Consider the following 25889-nt stretch of genomic DNA (forward strand, 5'->3'; position numbering starts at 1 on the left):
GGTCAGGGCCAGGAGCACCTCAGGGACAGCCCCGGGACTGGGGCAAGGCAGGGCCAGCAGCACCTCAGGGACAGCCCCGAGGCTGGGGCAGGTCAGGGCCAGCAGCACCTCAGGGACAGCCCCGGGACTGGGGCAGGTCAGGGCCAGGAGCACCTCAGGGACAGCCCCGGGACTGGGGCAAGGCAGGGCCAGCAGCACCTCAGGGACAGCCCCGAGGCTGGGGCAGGTCAGGGCCAGCAGCACCTCAGGGACAGCCCCGGGACTGGGGCAGGTCAGGGCCAGGAGCACCTCAGGGACAGCCCCGGGACTGGGGCAAGGCAGGGCCAGGAGCACCTCAGGGACAGCCCTGGGACTGGGGCAGGTCAGGGCCAGCAGCACCTCAGGGACAGGCCGGGGACTGGGGCAGGTCAGGGCCAGCAGCACCTCAGGGACAGCCCTGGGACTGGGACAAGGCAGGGCCAGCAGCACCTCAGGGACAGCCCCGGGACTGGGGCAAGGCAGGGCCAGGAGCACCTCAGGGACAGCCCTGAGCCTGGGGCAGGTCAGAGCCATAGAGAGCCCACAGCAACCCATCTGCGGCCCACGCTCCAATTTACCTTCATGCCGAAAGTGAATATGGTGATGACAATTTTGAACACCAAGGCCAAGGCCAGCTGCCACATGGCAGAGTAGACCCCAGGGCCAGCAGGTCTGTCGGGAATGTCGTCCACGGGCCGGGTCATGTTGGGGTCGTTGATGTAGTCGCAGAGCTGCGAGGACTCCAGGGCCCCGCAGTCGTTGAAGAGCTCGGAGATGAGCTCGCTGGTGCTCCGGCGCGTGTAGGGGTTGGGGTAGGCGATGATGGCGGTGATGGCTGTTATCACAATCACCTCCAGCACTGGGTATTTCCCAAGCCTGGTGGTTTTCCTCCTCCTGCACCAGGCGATGTTGCAGCGGATGAAGAGGGTCCCCCAGAGGCCCCCGAAGACGCCGAGCAGGATGAAGGGGAAGAGCTCGGCCATGTACCAGGGGGTGTGGTACTCCACATAGAACAGCACCAGCCGGCTGTTCCCAAAAGGATTGATGGACCTCAGCGTGAAGGCAGCCACCAGAGCAGCAAAAAATGACCTCCAGAGGGTCTTCAGGGGAAAGTAGTAGCTGACCTAAAACCAAGCAAAGACCATAAACATTTCACTGAGTGCCACAGAAGGTGCTGCCTTTAACCACCATTACCATCTGTTTCATTTGACTTTACTGTGGGCACTAGACCTTACCACAGCCAGAACACGTTCATAAAAGTATCAGAAAAGGAGTAGCAACTAGTTTAAAATTTAAACCCATAGTTGCTATCTAGAAAGTATAAGAAATGCTTGACAGCTTGGTCCATGCATTAGCTAGCTGGAGGCTAGAGACACCTCAGCAGAGGGATATATTTCCATACTCAGTCATCTAATTTGTTTTCTGCTACTCAGATTATGCTAAAATACCTGGTTATTTCTTATTATTGGAAATCATAGATTTTTTTTTTTAATAGGGGAAAAAATAAGCATGTAAATATTTGAAAAATAATGAGTAATCTTGGAGAAAGGTATCAAATTGAAATATATTTAGTGACCAACTGAACCGCCAGGTCTCACCTCTTCCAGACTAAAAAGCACACCTCCAATTGGAGCCCCAAAGGCAACTGAAACTCCTGCAGCAGCTGCAGCTGAAAGTACCTGCAAAGCAAATGTTTACATACAAGGCATGAGTTTTTTGAAATCCCCAGTATCCAGACAGGGAAAATAAAAATTTATGAGCCAAGCTCACCTCTCTTCTCTTTCCTTCATTCTTGCTGTACTTAGAGAAGAGGCTGCTGAAGAAGTTTCCACAGCAACAGGCCACATGGACTAATGGGCCTTCTTTCCCAAGGCTGAGGCCTGAAGACACCACCAGAACCAAGGTGACTGTTTTGATTAAAAGTGTCCATTTTCCCAGGTAGCCCCTAATAATGAACCCACTCAAGATGGTTTTTATCTGGAAAGCAGGAAGAACATGAAAAGATGAAGAATCCTTTTCTACTCTGAACTTTCAAATGGAGTTAAAACTCCAGCAGAGTTTAAAAAGTTGCAGACTGCTTGAAAAGAGACAGTGATGGAGAGAAAGAAACTGTAGGTAGGGCATCTTTCCCACAGCAATATCTGAGCAGGGGTTAGGCAGACCACACTTTTACTGCTGTTACGGGTGGTCCCCATAACAGGCAGTAAGGACTCTCACAGAGATCAATAGAAATATGAAACTCTTACATATCTCCTTGGCTTACAAGATCAGAGTTAAGCTGGATTTGAGTTTAGCAAAGCAGAAAAAAAGCAAACAAACAACAACAGACTTCTTCCAGATAAAATGCACAAAAAAAGTTCTAGGTATTTGGAATCACTGTGCCATAAAAGCATGCGCATATTCTGAAATAAGAAAGTCCAAAAGATCATATTTCTACACATTTTGTCTTAATTTTGCTAGTGAGTGGCTCAGAAAGCACAATGCATGTGCATAACACAAAGGCTGCAGGGTGGGATTTGGGTTTGGACTCCAGGCATGCAAATGGGCTGGAGCTGAGCCTCACCTCACACGAGGGATTTACCACTTGGAAACTGGCTTTGTAGTTAACTATGAGAACTTTTTAAAACCACAAATATATCAAACACATAACAAAGACACACAAAACTACTTTCAAACATGTAAATTATTCAAATATTTTAAATTATTTGTGGTGAGTTTTTTTGAAACATTTGGATACTTCTCTTAGAGATCAAGAACAAAAGTACGCCAAGATTTCTAAGCTTTGGGCTGTTAATTCTGTCTGCCACATTCCTAAACAATAATTCCAGTAGTTCCATAGCACTTCTAACAAGAGACTGCCCTGATTTCAAAGACTTTTAATAACTCTGCTGGTTGAATTACAAGGTTCTTCATTTAACAGCTTAAATATGGTCTGAGGCTGAATATGTAAAATACTGAAAACCAAGTAGATATTTTGGCTGCTATAATGTTGTCATGCTGGCACAATGTACATTACTTTGTCTTTAGGAAAAAAATTTGCAAAAGACGTGCACCAGACACTTTTCAGGCATCCCAAATGATGGGCATCTTCAGCAGTTTAGGAAACCTTAGCTTTGTAGCCCACCCTCTTCTTTTTATTTCACTTTTATTTAGAGCCTAGCCTAGAAAATAACTGGTTTTGTAACTGGCCCAAGTAATTTCATCCTAGGAAAATTCTCTATAATCTTCTAGTGAGTGTGTCTCTTGGAGATGTTGATTTTTAATTCACACTCTGGCAACGAACAAGTACATGCATTAACCTGTCACAGTGACATATGAACACTTTTTACTATGAAAGTAGTAAATGATGATCACCATAAAAGCATAAAAAAAGGAATGAAGGCAGATGAGATGGAAAGACAATTTTCTTTGTTGCTATGCTATCCCATAGTACAGTTCAGGAATGGGAAAAGACAGTCATTTTTTTGTTGTTGTGGTTTGGATTTTTTTGGATATTCATGCACAAAGGGAAACTCACCTCTGGGATTCCAGAGCCACAGGCATAAGGAGCAAACACTCTGACCAGGGAGACTGCCAGGAAAGCAAAACATAGAGCCCACATAATGTACAGAAAATAGTTTAGAATGTAAGCACTTGCACCCTAGAAAAATAACAGTAACAAACATTGTTAGACAAATGCAGATTGGCAAATCTCACACTTCTACTAGTAATCATGATGGCATGGAGCCTGATTTTTCATTTACATGGTAAGTGCTGCTTTTCCTCAGGAAGGACAAGTAGTTTTATATACTCCAACAATTTTATTACTCATGGAAAGAAGCAGCATACTAATAAATACCTAACCCAGTCCATACAGTCTGTTTGCAAGGGACCCAAATACCTTAAACTGAGCATCTTTCAAGCACTAAAAAATCCAACTAACCCACATAAAGTTCCAAAACATCAAACAAATGCATCATAAGGGCAAAAGCAATAGGTAATGAAAAGGCACCTAATGAAGGAATCTGCTGTGTTCATCCCATGGTGGGGGACAAGGAATGGGACCCTGATAGGAATTTTTCTGAGGGCTGGTATTCAAAAGTCAGTTCTCCATGCAGATGCTGATTTTTCAAACAACATCCCTGTGTGTATCAGTAGCCAGTCCAGTTCACAAACAGGAAGGGTAAAACCATACAAAAATCATTTCTTTCTATATAGTGCTGTCCACGAAAGGGTTGAAAATAATTTGGAAACATCATAGCTTGGCAGAACCCTCCCACACATCTCAGGCTTATTACTGACTGGAACAATTTTAAAATGTTAGGGCAAAAAATTACTATTTTCAAACTGAATAGCTTTACTTTTCTAACAGAATGGGATTGCTAATGATCATTAGCAATGGTTGACTGTGCAGTGCCATGGTGAAAGCATAGTCAATAGTAACCTTCAAGTTTCTACCTTTTTCCAATGATCAAGTCAAAATCTTTGTTAAAATCTGCCTTGGCTCTGCCTCTTCACATGCATATATTTTTTAGATTCATTTCAAAAACCCACCTACATGGACAAAAGAGAATCTACTCAGCAGCATCAAATCAATACAAGGAGCTTAAGCCTTCAAACAATATCCTGTAGCAACATGACACTAGAGAATAAAAGACTGAGATGGATCTCAGTGCATGAATTGGTATGAATCCTTCACCTCTAAGTGAACTCTTCCTACCGGATGCAATCCCAGCTGCTCGAGAGCATCAGGGCCCCTGCCTCTGCTCTGCAGGACAGCAGCCTGGATATCAACATTATGATAAATCAAGGAGGAAAACAGGCATTAATCAATTGTATCAGTTAACAGAGCTGGCCAAACCTTGTTCCCAGTCATAAAAAACTTAAGAGATGAGAAGTCTCCCTGTTTTCAAATCTGCAAGGAATCAACTTTTAACAGCATGGATGTTTGCTAGCTTCATTTTTCTGGTGTGTCCAAATGAAAATGCAGTAAGGACACCACTAACCCTTATCCTTATGGATGTATCTGGAAGAAGGGCAGTTTGTTGGGCTGGTGCTTGCTGAAGTTAGCAGCTGGCTTTGCTGATGACAGCAGAATGCTGAAGCAATACAGAGCTATCCCCCAGTGCCCTGAGACCCAGCAGTCATGGATCCCACACTGGCAGTGATTGACATCTGGCTGTGGTAACCAAGGGCCTTTGTTGCTACAGCTGAAGACAGTCTCATGAATGTCTTCTCCTAGTGCTTCCAATTACAAACAGCTATGACAATATTTACTCTTCCTCCACAGAAAACTCTGGATATCTTGCCTCAGGGCAAAATCCTCCTGTCAGTGTGAAACTGGAATATCTCCAAAGAAGGCCAACACCATTACAAAAATTTGGCCCTTCTAGGGTTGAGTAGAAACTGTAGTTTTGCTTCTAAATTCACTGGAGAAAAATTAAATTTGTTTCTTTTTACTTCTTCTTCTTCTTTTGCTTCTCAGAAGTCATAAGAAAACTCTGTCAGCTCGTTACTGCAGTCACACATACACCTACAGTGCTGTGGCAGGACCCCACAAGGGTCTGTATGGCCAGTTCAATCTTATCCCTTGGGACATCTTTCATTGTTACATTTTCCAGATATCTGGCATTCTGCAGGTTCAACTGCAACAGCTTCTAATGATTAATAATATGAAAACCTTTGGGAAGTGAAGTAGCAGTAACTCAGTATAGCAAATGGTTCATTTCTCATCCATTACATGCCATTACTAAGGCTCTGAATCAGTGAAAGTCTTGAGCATGTACACTGGAGTCAGAGGCTGAAGCAGATCACCAGCAGAGCTGATCCTGCTATGACCTTTCCCATGGAAGCTCAAAAGACTCACCCTGGAAGCAATAGTAATGAAGCAAGAAGGAAAACTGAGCAAAATTTTGTATTTCAGTTTGCCAGACCAAGCAATATTTCAGATCTGGTGTCGGTCCAGTTTAGATACAAATGGAACACAATTGAAAAGAACCCTCACAAACTCAGACCACTGAAATAAACCCCATCCCTCAGGATGCTCTCCAATGTGTGGTTACTGCAGAGGCCCAGAGCGCTGCTCTGACTCCATGGGGATCTCACACTTTGCAGACTCTCTCCTATGGATGTTACAGCAGGGTGTGTCCTCAGGACTGACAGGTTCAAGGCTGCAAAAGTGAGAAGTGGGTTCCAGGTCTAGAGAGGCTTCCTTGTCCTGCAGCCCTCAGCTTCACGACAGGAGATCCAGAAGCCCTGGGATAGGAATTCAGTCCATTGCTGGATCCAGTGTCATGATCCATGCAAGACATGAGGTCCTTTCCTCTACCCTGAACATGTGTCTAGCCATCAAAACCTCCATCCTTACACTGGACATGTGCAAGCCACCAAAAACGGGGTCCTCAGTCCACTGAAGCTGGGGTTGGGACCAAACTCAATCTGCAGAACAGGGAAAGTCCAGATCACCAGTGACATCTGATGACCTTTTGATCTGCCAGTGAATTTGAGGTTTTGAAACTCCCTCACACCAAAAAACCCTCTTCACCTCCTCTTCAAAAGTAGTTCCAGACCAGAAGGGTGAAGGATAATTGGCCTACCAAACAATGATTAGGGAAGAAAGCATAGCTTGATAGGTGTCCAATGGGCTATTATGTTTTCCATAATAATTTATAGCAAGTCTCTGCTTTGGGCTCATTTTATGGGACCGCTAGAATGGAAACATTTTTCAAGAGATGCCATAGGAAAAGTCACAATTCTCCATGAAAATGTATGTACAGGGTTTATCACAGCCATAAATTGGCAAAACCACAAGGAAGAACTGATCTAAATCTCAGTCCTCAAAATGTCAAAGTTAGTTGGCTATGACAAGAAAGAATCACAGTTATACATAAAAAAAGAAGGCATGTCAGACCAGAGCACCTTTAGGGAAACTGCTCCAAATACTTTTTGCCTAAATTGTGCTCCAATGACGCTGTTGTTTTATAGGGCTCTTCTGTAAATGTCAGGCACAAAGTGAAACATAGGAAAAAAACCAGCAAAATTATTCTGAAACTCAGTCAAGTTCAGTGTATTTTGATACCTCCTAAAATCCTCTACCTCTACAGGAACCATACAGCACAAAACTTGCTCAAATTATAAGCCGTTTGAACAGAAGCCTTTTGAACAAAACTGAATTCTTCCTTTCCAAATTCACATATTTATTGGGCTTTCCCTGGGATTTCCGTGTAACAGTAACAGACAGATATATTAATAATATTTACAGCCTCCAGCAGACCCTCAGGAACCCACAGATCTTAGAGGCACATTTGTTTTAGGAAAGTAACTAAAACTAAGCCAAGATGAACCTTTTCTTCTTTGTCCTACTGTGACAGTAGAGCAGGAGGTGAGAAGATCAATTTGAACACAAAGTGATGAAGTTTCACAGTGCTCACCTGGCTGATGGCTTTTCTAAAGGCCACAGCACACAACAGTCATGACTGCTGGTTTTGAGAAGCAGAAGAAAGCAATAAATTTTCTCAAGGACATGCATCTTCCCTCTATTCCAGCCAAAGTAACAGAATGACAAACACATGCACAGGATTTCTAAATCCCCTAATAATTTTAACAGTTTCCTCTTTTTTCCCTTCCCATGTTTTGTTTTGGTCTTTGGGTTTTTTGTTCGGTTTGGTTTTTTTTTTTTGTTTTGTTTGTTTGTTGGTTTGTTTGGGGGGTTTTTCTTTTGTTTTGGGTTTTGGTTTTTTTTTTTTTTTTGTTCTCTTATATTACATGAGCCCCATGCTGTAGCTTTATATCAGGGTAATATTTCTTCACTTTCACAAAGACACCCCAAACATCTGTTAATGAAGACCAGGGTGAACCTAGCAAACCTCTGGCAAAGGGAAGCTCAGCACTGTGACTGGCAACCTGGCTGAGAGATTTTTGTCTCTGTCCATGTGGTGAGAAGATGCAGGGACAGTGAGCACCCCACTGCTTCCCCTGGGGTTCATTAGAACTACAGAAAATTGAGCTATACACATGCACAGACACTCCCACCTTGTTCTTCTTGTCCTGTACAGCTAAGGCAGCACTGAAGGGCGCATGAAGAACACACCTGCCTGGCAATGAAGGTGTCCTCAAACACTGTCTGCAGGACCAGACAACCTCCACACTGGGGGGAAGATCTGAGACAACCTCTCCAGATCACCCACTCACTCATCATATTCAGCTTTTGCCAAATTCAAGTCAGAAATAAGGAGGAAGGAGGGATTTGAGACAATAATTCTGCCAAAGATTTGAGTTGTTAAGGGATCAATATTATTCAATACATTAAATAACTTAGGTTGAAAATGAAATGTGTTTTTTGTATTTTTTACAGGAATTATCTGCCAAATGGTGTACAGAAAGGCTTCTTTTTATTGTTTTCAAAATGAAATTTCACCTGCGTTGCTGTGAAACAGCATTCCTTGTATTTAAAATTACTATAATTATGAAAAAGAAAAATGTAAGGGGAAAAAATCTGAAAATATAAGTTTTATGTCTGGTAAAACATCAGCTTTTTACCTTCCTGTCCAACAGCCTGCAAATCCTTCACTGTGGTGACCCCCAGGGAGTCCATTTTTCCCCAGATTTGGTGCTAGCTAAGTCTCTTGATGTGTCATAGAGAGACTGATTGAAAGGGATAAACAAGCAGTTCTTATGCAGCTCCCTGTATCAGAATACATAAAACCCCATCTGCAATCCCAAAAATACCCTCATAAATGCATTTGTCAGTGCTCATCTTTTTTTTTTGTCCTATAAAATTACGTTTAAAAGGAAAAAAATAAAATGCAGCTCAGGTCCCCGGGTGATTATGCTATGTGTGTTATGAAACACTTTTAGTTTAATACTGATAAAAAGGAAGTGCAATCTCACAGCTTTCCAGTTTCCATTGCACTGAAACCACAGGACCTCCTTCAAGTTAAGCAGATACTGCTTGTGGAAATGTCTTTTTTTGCAGTGTGCTCAGTTCATTGCTTGCTCTTTCAGGGAAACTCTCTGGAGGGACCATCAGCAGCTATGAAGAAGGGCACTGCCTGTGCTGTGCCCCCAAGCTCATCCCATACCTCGGACTGGCTCACGAGCAGCTCCGACCATTTCTGCCACTGCGGGCACTTGTCCCTGTCATCGAACGTGGTCTCATTGGACGTCCAGCAGCACTGCTCGTGGCTGTACCAGAAGGCAGACAGACAGACACCCTCCTTCAGGTCTGTCATCCAATCCACAGCTAAATCTATCACTCCAGCCAATGTACCTGGGAAAGAAACGCAGGAAAAGAAATGCTGGCATTAAAAACAATCAAGTTGCAAGGACACTTTATCTAATTTTAATAACATAATAAAAGCCGTGATTTGGGTAAGCAGGCACAATGTAAGGCTGTGTTCTCAGTTTGGAGAGGAGAAGCAGTCTCCCAGCAGCCTTCCAGCACCTGAAGCGAGCTTATAAGAAAGTTGGGGACAGACTTTCTATCAGGGCCTGCTGCAGTAGGGCAGGGCAAGGGCAGTAGGGCAAGGGCAAACAATTTTAAACTAAGAGAGGTTGATTTAGACTAAGTATAAGGAAAAATATTTTTACAACGAGGGTGGTGAAACACTGGTTGCCCAGAGAGGTGGATGCCCCATCCCTGGAAACATTCAAGGGCAGGAAGGACAGGATGGCCTTTAAAGGCTCCTTCCAACCCAAACCATTCTCTGCATCAATAAATGCAAACATGCCAAAGAACTTGGGGAAATAGCAAGTTTTTCTGACCTTCAGTGCTCTCTCATAGGCTTTTATTTCCAACATTATAATTTTCATAATGACTGATGGCCAAGTAGGGGAACTATAACCAAAGCAGGCCTGCAGCCTGTCCCAGGCAGGATCCCCATCTGGCTGAGATGGACAGGGAGGGAGGACATCGTGCAGGGTCTCTATACACACACCTGGCCATGTGTATAAACCTTATTGTGCATTTCAGGGGTAAGGGAGGAGAAGGATATCTGTGTTTATGTACAGATATCCTTTACTGGTCCCAGCACAGCAACTTCTTAGAAGGATCATTTCATTACAGATACAACATAATGCCATATTCTGACTTATGAACTTAACAGAATGGGGTTTTTGATAAGTGTGTACAGTGATTAGCAATCGGGACATGCAGAATAAAATTATCCTTCAAGTCCTCCGTGTACCACAGCGCTTGTTTCAGCTGCTCCCCGGTAATTACACAGAGCTACAGTGACACCCGCTGGCCACCAGGCACAGACACAGGCAAACTTTGTGTCTACACAGACACAAAGAAAGAAAATTTCTGCTTCTCTAGGTCATTTGCTCATCAGCAATAATAACCTGTCCCAGCAGCAGCACCCTCAGAGCAGCGGAGTCCCCAGGAATGCAAGAGCAGCAGGAAAGGGAGGCTGGGAGCAGCCAGAACACAGAGAGGCAGACCTGTGTGCTGTCCCTATATCCATACTTTCTGGAAAAAATTAAACCACCAACTGACAGAAGCGTCATTTAGCATTTTCCAGATCCCTCTCATATGCAATGGAAAGCAAAAGTCATCATTATTTTACAAATACTCATTAATAAAATTCCAGGAGACTGCTAATTGATTGGAACAGAATTCATCAATGCATATCAATGTACTGGGGGAAAAATACTTTGTAAAATGCAAACTGGTTTGATGTTTCCAAAACTTATAGATTTGTGTCTCCTGCTAAAAATGGAATTACATGAAGCAGGGTTGGGGGCTGCTCCCTTTCCCCCAGCAGCTGGGGCACATAAGTGGGTCCAAGAGCTGGTTGATTTCATCTGGAACTAAAGTTGTGTGATTTTCATTTCTGTAAAAGACACAGGAGGAAAACACATTTCAAATAATTCAAGAACCCTATTTTTCCCTCCAAAGACCAGAAAAATCACACGGGTTCTTCTCCCACCCTTAAGAAGGATACTTGCCCCCACACTGACAAGCAGTGGTGCTCAGGGTAGCAGTGAAGAATTTCTGTTAAAAAATAATAAGAATTTCTATTATAAAAATAATCTGAAGCACTATACAGATATTCTAGACAGGATGACACACAAAAAAAAAAAGGCTGCAGAAAAATGTGATGATGTCTTTAACAATTCTTTTCCTTCATTAAGATCTTGCCTTAATTTGGTTATTCTTTTCCATTTTTCCCAAGTTTCTATGGAAACAATGAACTATCCTGCTAGATGTCGATGAATCATTGCATTGCTGGCAACAGCAGCAGGCAAAGCTTCCTGCTTTGCAGTGAGCTCTGAATTCTCCTCCAACTTTCTGAAAGTTTCAGAAACAAGGAATTTTCATCTCTTGGACACAAGCACCAAATGCTGTGCCTCTTGTACCTCTTGATGGATCTTTAACATTTTCTGTAACTTTCAAAGTTTACACTTAACTATATTAAGCTGCATATTAATGCTACCTAGCAAAAGGTGCAAAGGAAGACAGACTTTTGAATGTGTTTCCCCAATAAAGTTAATAACCATACTGAAGAACAAACATTCAATACTCTAATATAATAAGCTTACAGGCACCTCAGCAGCAGTAAGACAATGTGCTTAATTATAGAGCTGATCTAATCCCTTTTTCCAAATTCTTAGGGATCCACATGAGGAGGAAAATGCATTTTACTACATGCAATTTACTACACTGGCCTTCAAGAGAAGAAAATCATAAGGAGACCCAGGATAATACAATGGTGAATGCTTCACCACCTACGTGACCAGAGCTAGAAGTTTTTAAAGTTCTGAGTTTTTGCAACTTTAAGTGAAATTAATGCAAGTGCTAGACAGTTCAGCATCTTAAGGTCAAGCTTTTAATTTCTTGTGCTTATTTTGGCTGCCAAGATGGTCATAGAGCATCAATTCATCTCCCTGCTCCTCCCATCAAAGGAGCTGATTTTGTTTCCCCTTCCATGTAACCTCCTCCCTGGGAGGAAAATAATTAAGTACTCCAAAGACAGACAATGCTGAACTTCATTTTAGATATTAGCCTTTTACCTCTCTCCTCTTCCTTCTGTTGATGATGGCAAATTCTTCCTTTACAGTGCCCTAATGAGAATGCTAAAGATTTGCTTTGAAAAGATGGTTTTCTTCCTGCACCAGTGTCAGAAAACAGCATCACCCAAATGGTGCAGCATAGAATTAAAGGGAATTCTTGCACATCCAGCCTCAGCCTCAGAGCATTTCAGCACTACTATGACGGCACTTTTTGGCGCATAGCTTTAGAAAACACAGACACCTGATGATCTATAAAGAGCATATGTTTCAGTTAGCCAGTAGTAAGGGTTAGGCTGAGGAGCAGCCATTGGTCTGCAGGCAGGAAGGGCCCAGCAAAAATTCAGAGTTCCTTAAAAACAAATGCCTAAAATTTTGGCATCCATATATAAATTTTTAGGCTCACTCTCCATGCACTGCTTTATATGAGGAAAGCATGGACACTCTGACTGAGACAGGCCCAGGCAGTGTTCAGTATCTTTTTCTAGACCATTGTGTGAACAGTCTTCACCTGAACAGTCTTCACCAAACATTTGTGGGGTTCACTGTCCCTTCCCTTTTCTCTGCAATTAGCAGGCTTTGGCTATCAAAGCCTCATTTCCAGCAGCTCCTCAGTGCCCTTCCTGCCATTTGACTGTGTCATACACCATCATCTCCCTCCAGCCTGATTGTCAAGGTCCTGTGGGTACTTGCCACAGACTGGAGGCAGTGAGGGACTCTGCTCAGGCTAATTTATGTGTACACACTCACACAGGAAACTATGATATGATCCCAGTGGCTGCGTGACATTCTCAATATACATTGGTGTTATCTGTAATCCTGAAGCTGGCTCTGCTGTGAGCAGAAAGCCAGAGCAGAACCCCCTCCAGACATCCCTTTCCCACCTACACTTTTCTGGGACTAACAAAGGATGCAGGTTTGATGACAGTCCAAAACTAACAAAATACAGAAAAAACCCAACCAAAAAAAAATATATATGAATGTATGATATATGTATCATACTGCCAAATAGGATGATCCTCTCCTTCCTTCCTCCATCAGCAATATTTTGTTTGTTTATTGCTCTGTGGTGACTAGCACTGCTGAGCCCACAAATCAACTGAAAACTAATCTGGCCAAAATCCATTTTTTCTAGGAAGTCAGAACCAACATTCACTTGCCCAGTGCAGCTACACATGCACATCGCAACAGGGCCCAGTGACAAATGCACTGGAGAACAAGGATTGCTCCTTTTGGCCTTGTTGGATTGTGTTGGCAGTAGAGGTGCAGCCTTTTAGGTGTTACAAAATCTGAAAGATAAAGTTTACCAAATTGATGGGATTTAGGCTTCTAGATCAGTTAACTCCATTTAAACCCCTGGGCCTGGGTAAATGACCCAAGTGCTTTTGGAAACTTGTGGAAGCCCCTGGCAGCCTCTTCCCAAGAGTCCCACCTCGCTGTCCTCCATGGCCAGCACAGGGACAGCAGGGGCAGAATGCTCCATGGGACCCTGATGGCCTGAGCACTGCTGCTGCCACTTCTCCCTTTCTCTCCCCCTCCTTGCCATACTTTCTGCTTGCCTCTGGTAATGCCTCGACTCAGCTGCTCAAGGGTTCACCCAGGGTCCATCCAGAGCCAGGCTGCTCCCCTTGGAGCAGGAGTAGCTTCAGCCTGTTCAGCAGAGGAGGGGCCATGGAGGAGCCAGGCTGGTCCATGCAATCCCATCTAATCATACAGATGCCACTTTCTTCTCTGAGCAGGCAATACTGTACAAAGAGAGGAAAACAACACAAAGTGCCTCTTGACTGCACCACCATCTCCTCCCTCCCCAAACCTGGTTAAGATACCTGACTAATTTGGTTTCACTCTGAGGTAAAACATGTTGGTCTGCACCCTTGCTGTTGGAAAGGTTGCAAAAGCTGCCAGATCTCAGCTGCAGCTGACCCTCAACCCCCATCCCAGGCTGGGGATATCAGTGTTAGGGCTTATCAGAGGACAGTGACTCTGGCTTTTAACAGCCTTGAGGATTTCAGCAAGAAGTTTCATAGCAAATTAGAACTGAATAAAACCTTCTGGGATGTTTATACTAAAATGGGAATGTGTGCATGTTTACCACATTCTTTGTATGAGGAGAGGATTACTGAAGTCACTAGACCCCTCAAGGGCTCGCTCTAACTTTATTTGCAGGCAGAATTCTTCATCCCAGATGAGACCAACCCTGGCCTTCAGGCAGGACTCAGCAGCCCTGGTAGTACACAGTCTATCAGACTCTCTTCCCATCTCACCCTCCCAACCAAGTTTTTGTGGAAACAATTACATGTCTATGAAATTACATAATTTGCCAAACGTCACTTCAGAAATGTTTTCTCAAGAACTTTACCAGTGCTTCTGAAGCTCCTAACAACTGTAATGAACATATTAACTTGACAGATGCTGAGCAGGAAATTCCCATCACCCCTTGGAAACTGGGAAACTTGACATGGTGCTTTCAGCAAGCAGCATGACACAGGAGCACCCTGACATCACTGAAAAAGCACAAAAAATGGCAGCTGTCTGAGCTGGGTCAGAGAAGTGCAGCTTTCCAGGCAGGAAGATGTGCTAAACTGAGGAGAAGACAGGAACAATTGAGGAAGTTAATGAATTTGCCATGTGAGTTTGAGCAGGCTGCTGAATATGTAATGTCTGTCTGGCCTGGAAGCAGATCTGAAACCAAGTCTGAATCTGTATTTTGCCTTCATGCATACATAAAGAAGATAACCCAGAGGAAATAGCAGTTTATAAAGCCCCCCTTTGAGTGTCCACAACCAATATTTTCCCCACATCATATTTTTGACTTGTGGAATTAAAGTGATGACAAGGAAAAAAAATCCTAAAAATAAAATTTACTTCTGCAAAGCAAAGATTCAGAAAGTCAAAGCAGCCCATTGACTATGAAGCACTCAAATGCAGATTTCCCAAAGCAATAGAAATATCCCTCTGCTGGTGAAGACATTTTTTCTAGGTCAGCACTCAAAGGAGACTTTGCAAGTGGGTATTTTTATTTAGAATCATAACTGCATGAATGCAAGTTGTCTTTTTAGCTTAAAAACAAAAAATCAATGGAGAGACAATGAAGTACAAAGAGAAGCAGATGGTGGTGCAGCAGCTGGATTGAGATGCTTCAGGCACAGCTGCAGCACTAACATACATACCTGCCAGCAGTCCTATGAGAAGCATGACAACCCATCCTGACCAGGCATCCAGCAAACTCTTGATGAACTCCCATATGGATTCTTTACTTTTGCTTGTAATCTGAAATTAAACACACATATAGATGTTTTGTTGATTCAGGTTGACAGTTTTAGAGTACAAAGTTTAAAATAATTAAACTCCTAGATGGTGAAAAACATTTTTCCATTCCCTACTTCCTTCAGTGCTAATAATTTATTCAGAGATGCTCAACTGCAGAGTTACTTACAAAGTCAGGACATCCTATGTCCATATATTTAAAAATTTTAAAATTCTCCTCAACTCATCCCACATCTATATGTTTAGAAGTTCTCCTCTTCCAAGCAGGTAGGAAGCAGTAACTTTGGAAAACCACTGTTTTTGTCACTGCCAGGATGGCTGTGGCCCAGGGGTGTGACACATCAGAGCTGGCACGGGTACCTTGCGGTGGCGGTCCGTGTCACGCGATTTCTCCCGCAGCCAGTCGATGGTATGGAAATCCTCATAAGTTCCAACATCAGGGAAAGGCTCATCCAGAAAATCCATCAGGTTTCCTGAACCATTCATGTCTCCTGCATTGACCATATTAGGATCTGTGTGTAGAGGAAAAACAAGTTTGTCAATAAATTCAAGCAGCTTTGTCAGGCATTTCAGAATCAAGTTTTCAGCATGAGCAGTAGTCCTGGGGGGCACACACAGACTCTTCATATTTGCTTTTAAGAAAGCAGGGGGAGAAATATCCACCACATATCCTACTAAAGCACCAGACAAAATAAAAGATACCTGTCCACAAACGAAAACAAACAGTTAGAAGAGGCATTTGATGGGAACTTGGATGAGGGCACTTAGAGGTATGAGAACTTCTATTCCAGCAAGGTGGTCTGTTCAGGGACATTGGAATAAGATGGGCAAAGGAGGGGAAAGCAGAATCAAAATATACAAGAGACACAAACCTGACAGAGCAAACATGCAGAACATGAGCAGAAGCAAACCTCACCACTCACACTAATTGGAGAGCTACTGTGAGTGTGCCCCTGGGACACAGGCTCAGCTGCTGGCTCAATCTGCACGTGACAAAGTGGCAGCCAGGTCCAGGAGGGTGCCAGCAGCTGGGCAGGGGTCCTGGGCTGGGACTGGAGGAGGCAGCTGTGCACTTCTACATCACTTAACAAAGTGCTGTTCTAAAGATTGTTAATCCCATCCATCCTAAAGGAGATGCCTGGGAAATGGGATTTTGCAGAGAATACCTCGGGTTTGTAATCTGAAATGGTATATCTAAAAAAATCTGTTATAATGGAGTTGCAAGGGAAAAACACAAACCCACATAAGAACAGGGACATACACAGACTTTAGGGGTTGTACAGAATCTGCAGAGCCTGTAGCTCCTTGACTGACACAAGGTAACTTTTGCTGGTCACTGATGAGGCCAGGCCAGCACAGCACCAATGACTGCTGCCCAGTTCATTCCACCAGGTATAGAAATGGGAATTTCACAAGAATTTTAATCTTTGAAACTGTGAGGAAATTTCCCAACTCTGTAATTGGAACAGGCAAAAATGTAGCAGATAAGCTTTTAGTGGACTGTCCATAAACCCTGACACTCTGATCAGCCCTCTTTACGTGGTGTCTTTTTTTCTTCCCCTCTCCCCATTTTCATCTGTTTTACTTGAAACCTCACCGTGTAATTTTTTTGCCTTGGTGGGGACTTTGGCAATGTAATAGGTATGAATACTCAGCTGTGTCAGGCTCTGCTCTCCACTGTGTACGGGTTTTGGGTGACGCAGACAATGTGCTGAGCACAAGCAGCTGAGAAAAGGATTATTTTACAGGCAACCAGCAGGTCACCATTATACCATTAAGAGAAACCCTTTCAAATGCAGAAATCAAATCATCTCCAAGCACCACGGCGTGTTTGTCTGAAAGAGAATCAAGCAAGTGAATCACAGCCTGGGGAAGGAAACTCAATGCAAAGCAGGCGTCCCTTGCAGTGCTGTAGAGCACAAATAAACTGCCACAAAGTTGGATAATTTAAAAAGCAGAAGTTAAGAAGAGCAGCAATGGAGAGCAGTGATCCTTTGCCAAGCAGGTGAGAGCACGCTCCCAGGCTGAGTGAAACCGGAATCTGAATGTGGGATGGTTGCCTGACTACAGGAGCTGGAGCTGCAAGGGGATGCTGAGTTCAGTGTCTCCCACGAGGACTGGAAAGGGAAGCTGCAATGAGGTGAAAGGATTAGACCCTGCTATTACTTTGTAACATTTGCAGATCATTTGCTTCACTCCATTCTTCCTGTTATAGATGGATACTGAGATCATTGGTTCTCGCAATTAAATTATAACTATTGTGTGAATATTAAGAAAAGCTTTAGTGCTGTACAGTTATGCTATTGAAGTTTAAATGCCCTCTGTTCTCCCCACAGTTCCCTTTCCCCCCTGTATTGTTGCCATCAGACAGCCTGGGCTGTCTAGCACAGGTACAAAGAAGCTGCACAGGTGTCCCTGGCATGGGGCAGCTGGGAATGGAAAAGCTTGGTGCTTAGGGGGTGCAGCATGGCAACACCTGACCTCCAATCCAGTGACAAGAAAGCAGTTTCCATCGATAAAATGGCAAAGAAGAGCTGACTGACAGACTTTGGGAGGGGCCAGGGCTGGCTGGTGCAACCCCAGGGGTGCAAAAGACTGAGCATCCATCTGGAAGATGAACTGGGCACATGGTGTGCACAAGGGGCAGTTCCCAGCACTGCAGCTTTTTCCTTATGTAGTCCTTTCATTGTATTTTTGTTAAGGTTTAATAAATCTTTTTAGACTTTCCAAGTGAGCAGTTTTTTCTCACATTCCCATAGAGCAAAGAAGGACCTGTAAAGAACGTGCAGCTCAGACTGTCTGCCTGCACAAGGCAGCACCCTCTGCTAAATAAACAAACTTCTGGAAACTGAAAGCATTGGCAAGTTTTCCTTCATACCACAAGAAAATTACCCACCATGCTAGTTATATCATGTAAAAAATAGCTTTTAAAGTATGTTGTCAATGCCCAGCACATGACAGTATTGTGATGGATAATACAAGGCCAGGCCACAACTATGTAGGATAATTACAATCTCAGTCTGAATCTATCCCAAAAATACGTGCTACACAACATGTCCAAGGAGAGGAAAAATGTGCTAGAGACCACAGGGCCATGGAAGACTAAGAAAACAAACAAACTTTGAACTCAAGGTGCCGTACCAGTACCTGGGAATTGCAGTGAACTGGATGACTGCCAGCCTTAAAGTTCACTTCAGGTACTATGCTTTTGAAAGCAGAGATGTGATATCAGATCATGCAAAACAAATTTTAGTAAATAAAACCTAGCTACAGCACTTTCAAACTGAGTACTAGAGTTTCCATCTTATATCCTATCACTAAGCACTAGAAGTATCCCTTTCCTTGTCTTTATTTTGCATTTATTTCTCTCACTTTACTTTGGCATCTGTAATAATTTACAAGGTTTATTTCAGGATGAGCTAACTTGGCCTCCGAGTGAAGTTTGCAGAGATGCTCTCAGTTCTGTCAGCAGAACTGGAGCCTTCCCCCAATGAACCAGGTACAGATATTTTAATACACATAAATTAAGGGCAAACTAACCTCATCTAAACATGAATTATAGCCAGGGGTACTGCAGCAATACACCCCAATGATGGCAAAAGCATGAACAGCCATGGTGCTGGTTGTCTCATCTGGCATGAGAAATCTGCACTATAACCAAGACATTAAACCTAGACTCCTTTCAGAGCTGATGACAGGAAATTAACTATTTACATCAGAATGAAAGAAATTACTTCCCAGAAGGGATAATTTCTGTTTATTGATCAGAAAGAGACGTCAAAGGTAGACATCTTCTAATCTGGTCTAATAAGCACAACACTACCAGTTCAAAATAAAGCATTGCAATACCATGACATGCAGAATTAGTTACAAATGCAGCTCCTCAGACCTGAGCATCTAAGATATTTGGATGCTCTGACAGAGCTTATTGAATAAAATGAAAGGCGTTGAGTCTTTCTGAGGAACTGTCTAACGTCTCCATTTTGTCCCTTTGCTGTTCCATGACTTAGACATCCTTGCTGTCCTTTCCACTACATCTGCAGATGCTGATGCAACATAATTTGTGCAAGGGCTGTTTCCTGCCTAGTCTTTTCCCAATAATTTCTGGCACTTTATCAGTTTTTCCTAAGGCAGACATCCAACACTAAGCAGTCTCCTGTGACTCCTTGAGAGACAGTGGCCAGTTTGGAGCCCATCATTCTGTAATCTCTTAGGGACATTTCCCCTTTTATCCACTTTGAATTCCATCAGCCATTTTATTCCCTACAATGGAGACCCTTAACAGTGAGCACTCATTTTTACTAACTAGCTTACAATATCTACAACTGAACACATGTGTCAATAGTCTGCTTTAATAATTGCAAACATGTTCTTTCTAGAAACTGAACTAGATAACAAAGAAACCTGACTGAATCACCTATCTCTGGAACTCACAGGGTTCTGTTTAGCAAATTTCCCTGGATTTAGACCCATGCCAGACTACTGTGATCCTATAGATGTAGCAGTCCTGGCAGGGACTGAGTCACAAATCAAAAAAGGCCACAGTGCTGGACTGACAATTGTGCCTCCTGATAGAGCCTTCCTGGCTGCCACATAACCTTAGACATCTTCCAGAAATCTTGGCCCAGGTCAATCTGATGGTCAGTCCCCAATCTCCCAGACAGCCATGTTTGGTGCACAGTGTTCTGAAGCCAGAATGAATTAGTTACCCTACAAATATCAGGGGAGCTGAATGAAAGCAAGCTGGAAGTAAGGGTCCAAATATCAGCCTGTGAAGCTTTATGACTGTGGGAAACCAGATCATTTTTGAACACATGAGGAAAGCAGAGATTCATGCAAACATATTAGAAAAGCCAGGGTGCAAACACAGGGAGCTGCTGGACCAGAACAGACCAACAAGCACAGCTGGTACTACATAAACACAAAATCTCATTACATTCACTCACTTTTTACCACTCACTTACTACCAAAAGGCAGTAGTATTACTGTATTTAGGGTCACATTTTTTCTGCAAGCCTCACAGTGAGTAAACTCGTCACTTGACTTGGATCAGTTTGGAGCTAAGTTTTAGAGAAGAGTGATAAATCACATTTACAGTGAAAATGCTGACAAAACTCAGCTTTAGAGCACTGTTACGGCACATGCAAATGTAAAGCCACAGTGAAAAGAGCTCGATCAGGGAACTGACATTCCAGGTAGTATGCTGACTGACTGATCAGACATGAAATGTATCTGACATGGCAAGCACAGACCAAAACATCCCATGGTTCAAAGAGGCTGAAAAGTATCCTGATGGAAAACAACGAGCTGAACACTCATCAAAGGAAAACTCTTGGCCCTGACCTACTGCTCCTAGACATGCTAGTTCCATGCTATGTTCTCCTCATCCTGTTTTCTGTTTTAATTGGATACGTTGCACTGAGGCAGGCAGTGTGATTTTTAATGCAATTCCAACAAGTTTCAAGTTACTTTCAACAGATCACAGTTACTGAATTACTTCAACACTTCAAATGTTTCTAGCAGACAAACATTCACCTACATGCTTTGCTGTTTTCCTTGAAGTGGGGGGTTGCTATGTGACACAGGGCAGGATGCATAAGTGAACCTTGCAAGAGGCTGGGAGAAGAAAGCAAAAGCCTAAATGCCAATTGCAAGTTTCTCAATTCACATTTGGAGTGCCTTTTTCAGGGTGTCCACAGCATCACCTGTTCCATCTCTAACAATGTATCATGTGTTAGCCAACACACCCAAGGAGATCATGGTGTGCCTCAGGGCTTCTCTATGCTCTAGTACCAACACGTCCACTGTGATAAAACAGAGGAGATCCCACTCCAGACACAAAGCTTTCCAATCATGACTCCATCAGAGCTGAGCCCACCACTCACCTGAATTGCTGGTCAGATGAGCTGTGTTCATGTGGCATGACATGACAGCAGTTACTGCAGAAAGGAAGGAGTGTGGGGGCTGTGAAAACCCCTGGGGTTTATTTTCTGTAGTAGTCAGTAATGAACAATGCAATTTTATTGGCAATCCTCACACTGGCAATCCCTTTGCACAGGCAGGTGGTTTGCCCCTCTGTGCCCCTAACACTTGTATTGACTGCTGCAAGAACCAAGAGTGGTGCCCCAGCCTCTTGGCCTTTCTCTGCTCAAGGGATCTGTCAGGCAAAGGCACCTCCTCCTGAGAGCTGGGTGCTCGGCCAGCATCCATCCATCCCCACTCCCAAGGAATTCAGACCCTGAATTCAGGGTCCCACAGGGCCTGAATCCAGGCAAACAGGCCAGTGCTGCCAGCAGAGTAAGCTGAATCACAGAACCAGGGAATGCTCAGGCTGGAAGGGCTCAGAAGGAGCCCCAAGAGGGTAAGGCTGAGGGAGGAAGTTCCTAGAGCTGAGCACAGTTACACCAAAGGTCTCCAGCACTACCTGGCCAGAGAAAATGGGTCTGGCAGCTGAGGAAGCAGCAAGCAAGGTTATTAACAGGGTCACCATGAAAGACATGCATGAAAAGTACAGGGAGATGATTATGTCTTTTATAGAGGGGTCAGAGACTGAGGTCTGCTTAGCCTGGAAGAGACCAAGAAAGGCCAAGGTGGTGTGGATGTAATTCCCCTTCCACCACCTGCCATGTAGAAGATGATTTAGAAATGGCAATGTGTGATAGAGGAGACAGGTAAACAGCTATTAAACATTCTTCTCAACAAGAAGTAATATGCTGTTGGGTGGTGATTTTACAAGGAAAAATTCTTCAGCAAAAGCAAGCAGGCTGAATCCCCAGCAAGTTAAATGGATGATTTTCTATAGGCTGAAAAATATTTACAGGCAATTTAAAATTATGCAATTTAGAAGCTTCAGACAGAACAAGCCAAACAAGTTATTGACTTTCTGTCTTAATGATGAAGTTTCTAAAAAGGTGTTAAAATGGCCTTGAACCAGAGTAATCGAGTTCAGACTCCTGGAAAAAGCAAAAAATACTGAACCCACTTACAGCCCTTTTTTTGAAACATAATATGGGGGGAAAAATCCCTATAAATTGAGAAAATACAAAGGAAAGACAAGATTTTTAAATTGGCAAATACCTTTCCTACAATTCAAAGACTAATTGCACAGCCTCCAAATACAAGTAAATAGCTCTGCAAACCCTCAGTTTCTCACCACACTAGCACAGGCAGGCTGCAGTAGCAGAAACACTACAGTAAAATATTGCAGTGTTTGATTGTATGGCCCCACCACCACATATTATGGAGTTTCCAGCTATGATAGTGTGGTCAAGTTAAATACACTCACATCTTTGATGTGCAGATTTACCCTGAATAACCTCCATGGAAAAAATTACAAAGCCACAGCAGAGCTCAGAAAACACAGGGCGTCAGAGCACAGGGGAGAGGGCCTTGGAGAGAAGGGAAAGGCAGGAGGGAACATTTGGGATAAATGGCAGAAAATTGAGGCACTCCTCTGACCAAACCACAGCCTTCAGTACATGTGGTGACATGTACTCATGGGGTGACCCAGGGAACAGAGCAGGAGCACAGGCAAAGGGAGGCTCAGGGTGGCATGGATGGGAGCTGATATCCAGCCACCTGCCCAGCCTTCCATCACAGCCTGCTCCTTCCCACGATGACTCTCCCTTTAGAAAACAATTTCTTTTGGTATGAAATACCATGTGCCTGCTCCCCCTTCAAGTTTTCTTGGAAAGTCTGAGCAAAATTAGTTCAGCTGCTCAGTTATGTCAGAAAAGGGGGGAAAAAATCCCAGCTCTTTCCCTGCAAGCTCCAAATGGAATTTTTGCCAAAACTGGCTCCATATAATAAAATGTTAAACTCACATCTCTGTTTCCAGTGAGTCTTAAAGGTCCCTCCAATAAATTTACTTGTTAGTGCAGATGTTGCGGCTGTGGAAAAAGCAGGAGGGAAGCATCACTGCCTCTGGAATATTCATCTGCAGTTTTGAAACTGAGCTGAAACATCTCTATTAAAGGATGCTCCTCTGCTAACAGCCCAGAAGCTTGGGCAGATGAGCCTCATGAACTGAATCAACCCCACACCCCCTTACTTCTTGAAGAAAACAAGATTTGATTAGGTAAAACACCAGAAGCCTTCAACTTCTGGGAAAGAAACTACATTTCAGGAGACAGGACACCCTGGAAACCAGCCCTAACAGTACAGGAGCATGTATGGTTTCTACTCTTGGTTTTCCTCAAGTCCGCTTCTTCACAAAAAAGGGAAATTTCCCTTCTGAGCCCATGGTTTTTACTGCCTCAGAGCTCTAATCCGCCTCTGAAGAGTCAGGGGTGCTACAGAGTTTTCCTCCTCATGTCAGACACAGCTGAGCTTTGCAGCACCAGTGCTTCTCTTTGCCTCTTCATTCAGACAATTTTAAGATTAAGGGGAAAAACCAGGTTTGGAACTGCAAAAAGAAAAAGTGAATGTGTTCAGAGAGAGCAGAGTTGCACTGTCAGGAGGGAGGTGCCCTGGTACACAGTTACTCCTAAACAGTTTGTTACTGAAATGGGATGTTCAATGGCATTCAATGCATCTCCCACTGAAAACCTTTTTGAGCCTTCAGCTTGAAGTAAAACTGATAAAGCCACATTGGGAAAGCCATTCATCTGTTCTAGCATGTCATTCTCATTATTTGGGCAGAGCCTATGAGTCATTTTCATACAGGAGGGTGATGTTTGCCTGCTCACAGGGCACTGGCTTTCACTGCTGCCTTTGATGCCAGTGGGCTGCACAGCTCCAGACAAGTTATTGCATCCCCTGAGAGGAAGCTTCTGCAAGATGGAGAGACCCTTTCCTTGGGGCGATGCTTAAGAGCAAAATGTTAAAAGTGTTTTAGGAACAGCAGCCTCATGTTACCCTGCCAGAGTCTCTCTTTTGACATTAATAATCATGTGTGAATTTTTAGTTCTGCCAGGTTAGAGATGAAGTAAGCTGAAAAACACCAACACCTGGTGTGTATGTATGCACACTCAAAAATGAATTAAGACACTTTCCCTACAATTTCTCACAAAGAGGAAAAATTAACACACACACAGACCCCCACACCCCTGTTGGGTACCCTGAAAGCTGCAGCGTGGTGGCAAAAGCAACCAGGGAAAGGACTGGGACCTCTGGCACCACACCCCGTCTGAGGGTTGAGCACCATGCTGAGCCAGGAGCTGTTCAGGCCTGAGAGAGGCTGAACATGACACAACACCAACCTCCAACACAAGCAAGATGCCTCTGGACTGTGGAGGAGCCTGGGGCTGGGAGCATCCCCTTTTCCCCTGCTCTAGCACCTGGCTACAGTCACAGTCCTGCTCACTTTGCCCTCCAGATCAGCCAACAGCAGCTTCATGATGGAGTAGTTCCCAGCCCCAGGAGGTTACAGCTCTCCAAAGGAGACTGTTCTGTTCAGGCAGATAGCAAGTTCTTTAACCCAGGGTCAACACTCTCCATCTCCTCCTCCTCCTCTGGTCCCTCTGGTTTAAAAGCTTCCAGCCACTGCCATTGAAAAGGTACAAGGTGTGTAAGAGAGGCCCCTGTGGGCACAGGGGCTGAGCACTCTTGCAGCCATGTGCTGGAGCCCTGGCATGGCATCCCAGTGCTGCCAGGGACAGCCCCTTCCAGCTGGGGATGACCCCTGGGACCCCTTTTATGCTAAGTAACTCTTAGGGCACTAAAATCCTTAATTTCCAGGGCCTGCAGCACACACATCAGGCTGGTGCCCTTCTTCCTGCACAGAGGATGTTTGACTCCAGCTGAGAGAGCAGGAGAATTCCTGCCTAGCACACATTTCCACAGGGCACTTGCACAGGATCCAGAGGAGGGGGGAACCCCTCACACCTGTAGAACCCTGCATGGCAGCCCTGCTGTGCTCCTTGCGTGGGCAAAGAGCCCAGTCCCAGTGATGCTGGTGGGCCAGGGCACAGCTGGGCTCACAGCCAGTGCTGGAGAGAACTGAGCCAGCCCTGACTCCAGAGGGAACCAAGGAGAAGAAACCCAGCACTGCCACTGACAGGATGCAATTTCCCCCCCACCCCTATCACCTCATGGTGATACAGGTTTGTATTTCTATCACTTTAGAGGCTCAGTCTTGAAAAGACAGGAGAGGTTCTTTTGGAGAAAAATAAAATTGAAATTTATTTTTCTTTTCAGTTTGGAACAACCATTGTATTTTTGTATTTCAATAACTCATTATCTACTTATCCCTCCCACCACACCTTATTTTCTGATCCTGACACAAGTGCATTCATCCCTCCCTAGGATGTACAATCTACTTCAGAACAGGAGATCCAAAATATCCCCCCTCAATGTATGGGTGAGCACACAGAGATTCTAGACATGCCAAATTTTCACATTTTTCCAATAGTGGGAACAAATTCTTTGAACAAAGAACAGGATTTGGAAGAATAAAAAAAAAAATCCTGTAGACCAGGAGTAAAAAGTCACCTGACTCTCTGCCTGATGAAGCTGCAGCTTAGTCATCCTCGGTTCCCTGGCACGGCACAGAATTATCTATCACAATTGTTTAAAAAATACATAATTTTCTTTTCTGACCAGTATTAGCTCAAAATTAATTTAGTTTCTCACACTGTAACATTTGCATTAGAATAAAGCTTTTAAAAAATTAAAAA

The 25889-nt window shown here is 43.9% G+C and overlaps 1 protein-coding gene across 3 annotated transcripts in view; it reads right to left on the minus strand.

Moving 5' to 3' along the window:
• CLCN4 (chloride voltage-gated channel 4) overlaps window positions 1–25889 on the minus strand; it is a 45033-nt gene that overhangs the window by 15601 nt on the left and 3543 nt on the right. For all 3 annotated transcript variants that reach the window (XM_063147816.1, XM_063147832.1, XM_063147823.1), the window contains 7 exons: window positions 15634–15785; window positions 15177–15276; window positions 9078–9265; window positions 3536–3658; window positions 1789–1995; window positions 1617–1697; window positions 597–1142 (listed from right to left, as the gene is read on the minus strand). In XM_063147816.1, coding sequence (XP_063003886.1) covers window positions 597–1142; window positions 1617–1697; window positions 1789–1995; window positions 3536–3658; window positions 9078–9265; window positions 15177–15276; window positions 15634–15785 — 1397 coding nt within the window. The remainder of the gene's footprint in view (window positions 1–596; window positions 1143–1616; window positions 1698–1788; window positions 1996–3535; window positions 3659–9077; window positions 9266–15176; window positions 15277–15633; window positions 15786–25889) is intronic.

The sequence above is a fragment of the Melospiza melodia genome, chromosome 2, assembly GCF_035770615.1.
Source record: "Melospiza melodia melodia isolate bMelMel2 chromosome 2, bMelMel2.pri, whole genome shotgun sequence".
Classification (NCBI taxonomy): domain Eukaryota; kingdom Metazoa; phylum Chordata; class Aves; order Passeriformes; family Passerellidae; genus Melospiza; species Melospiza melodia.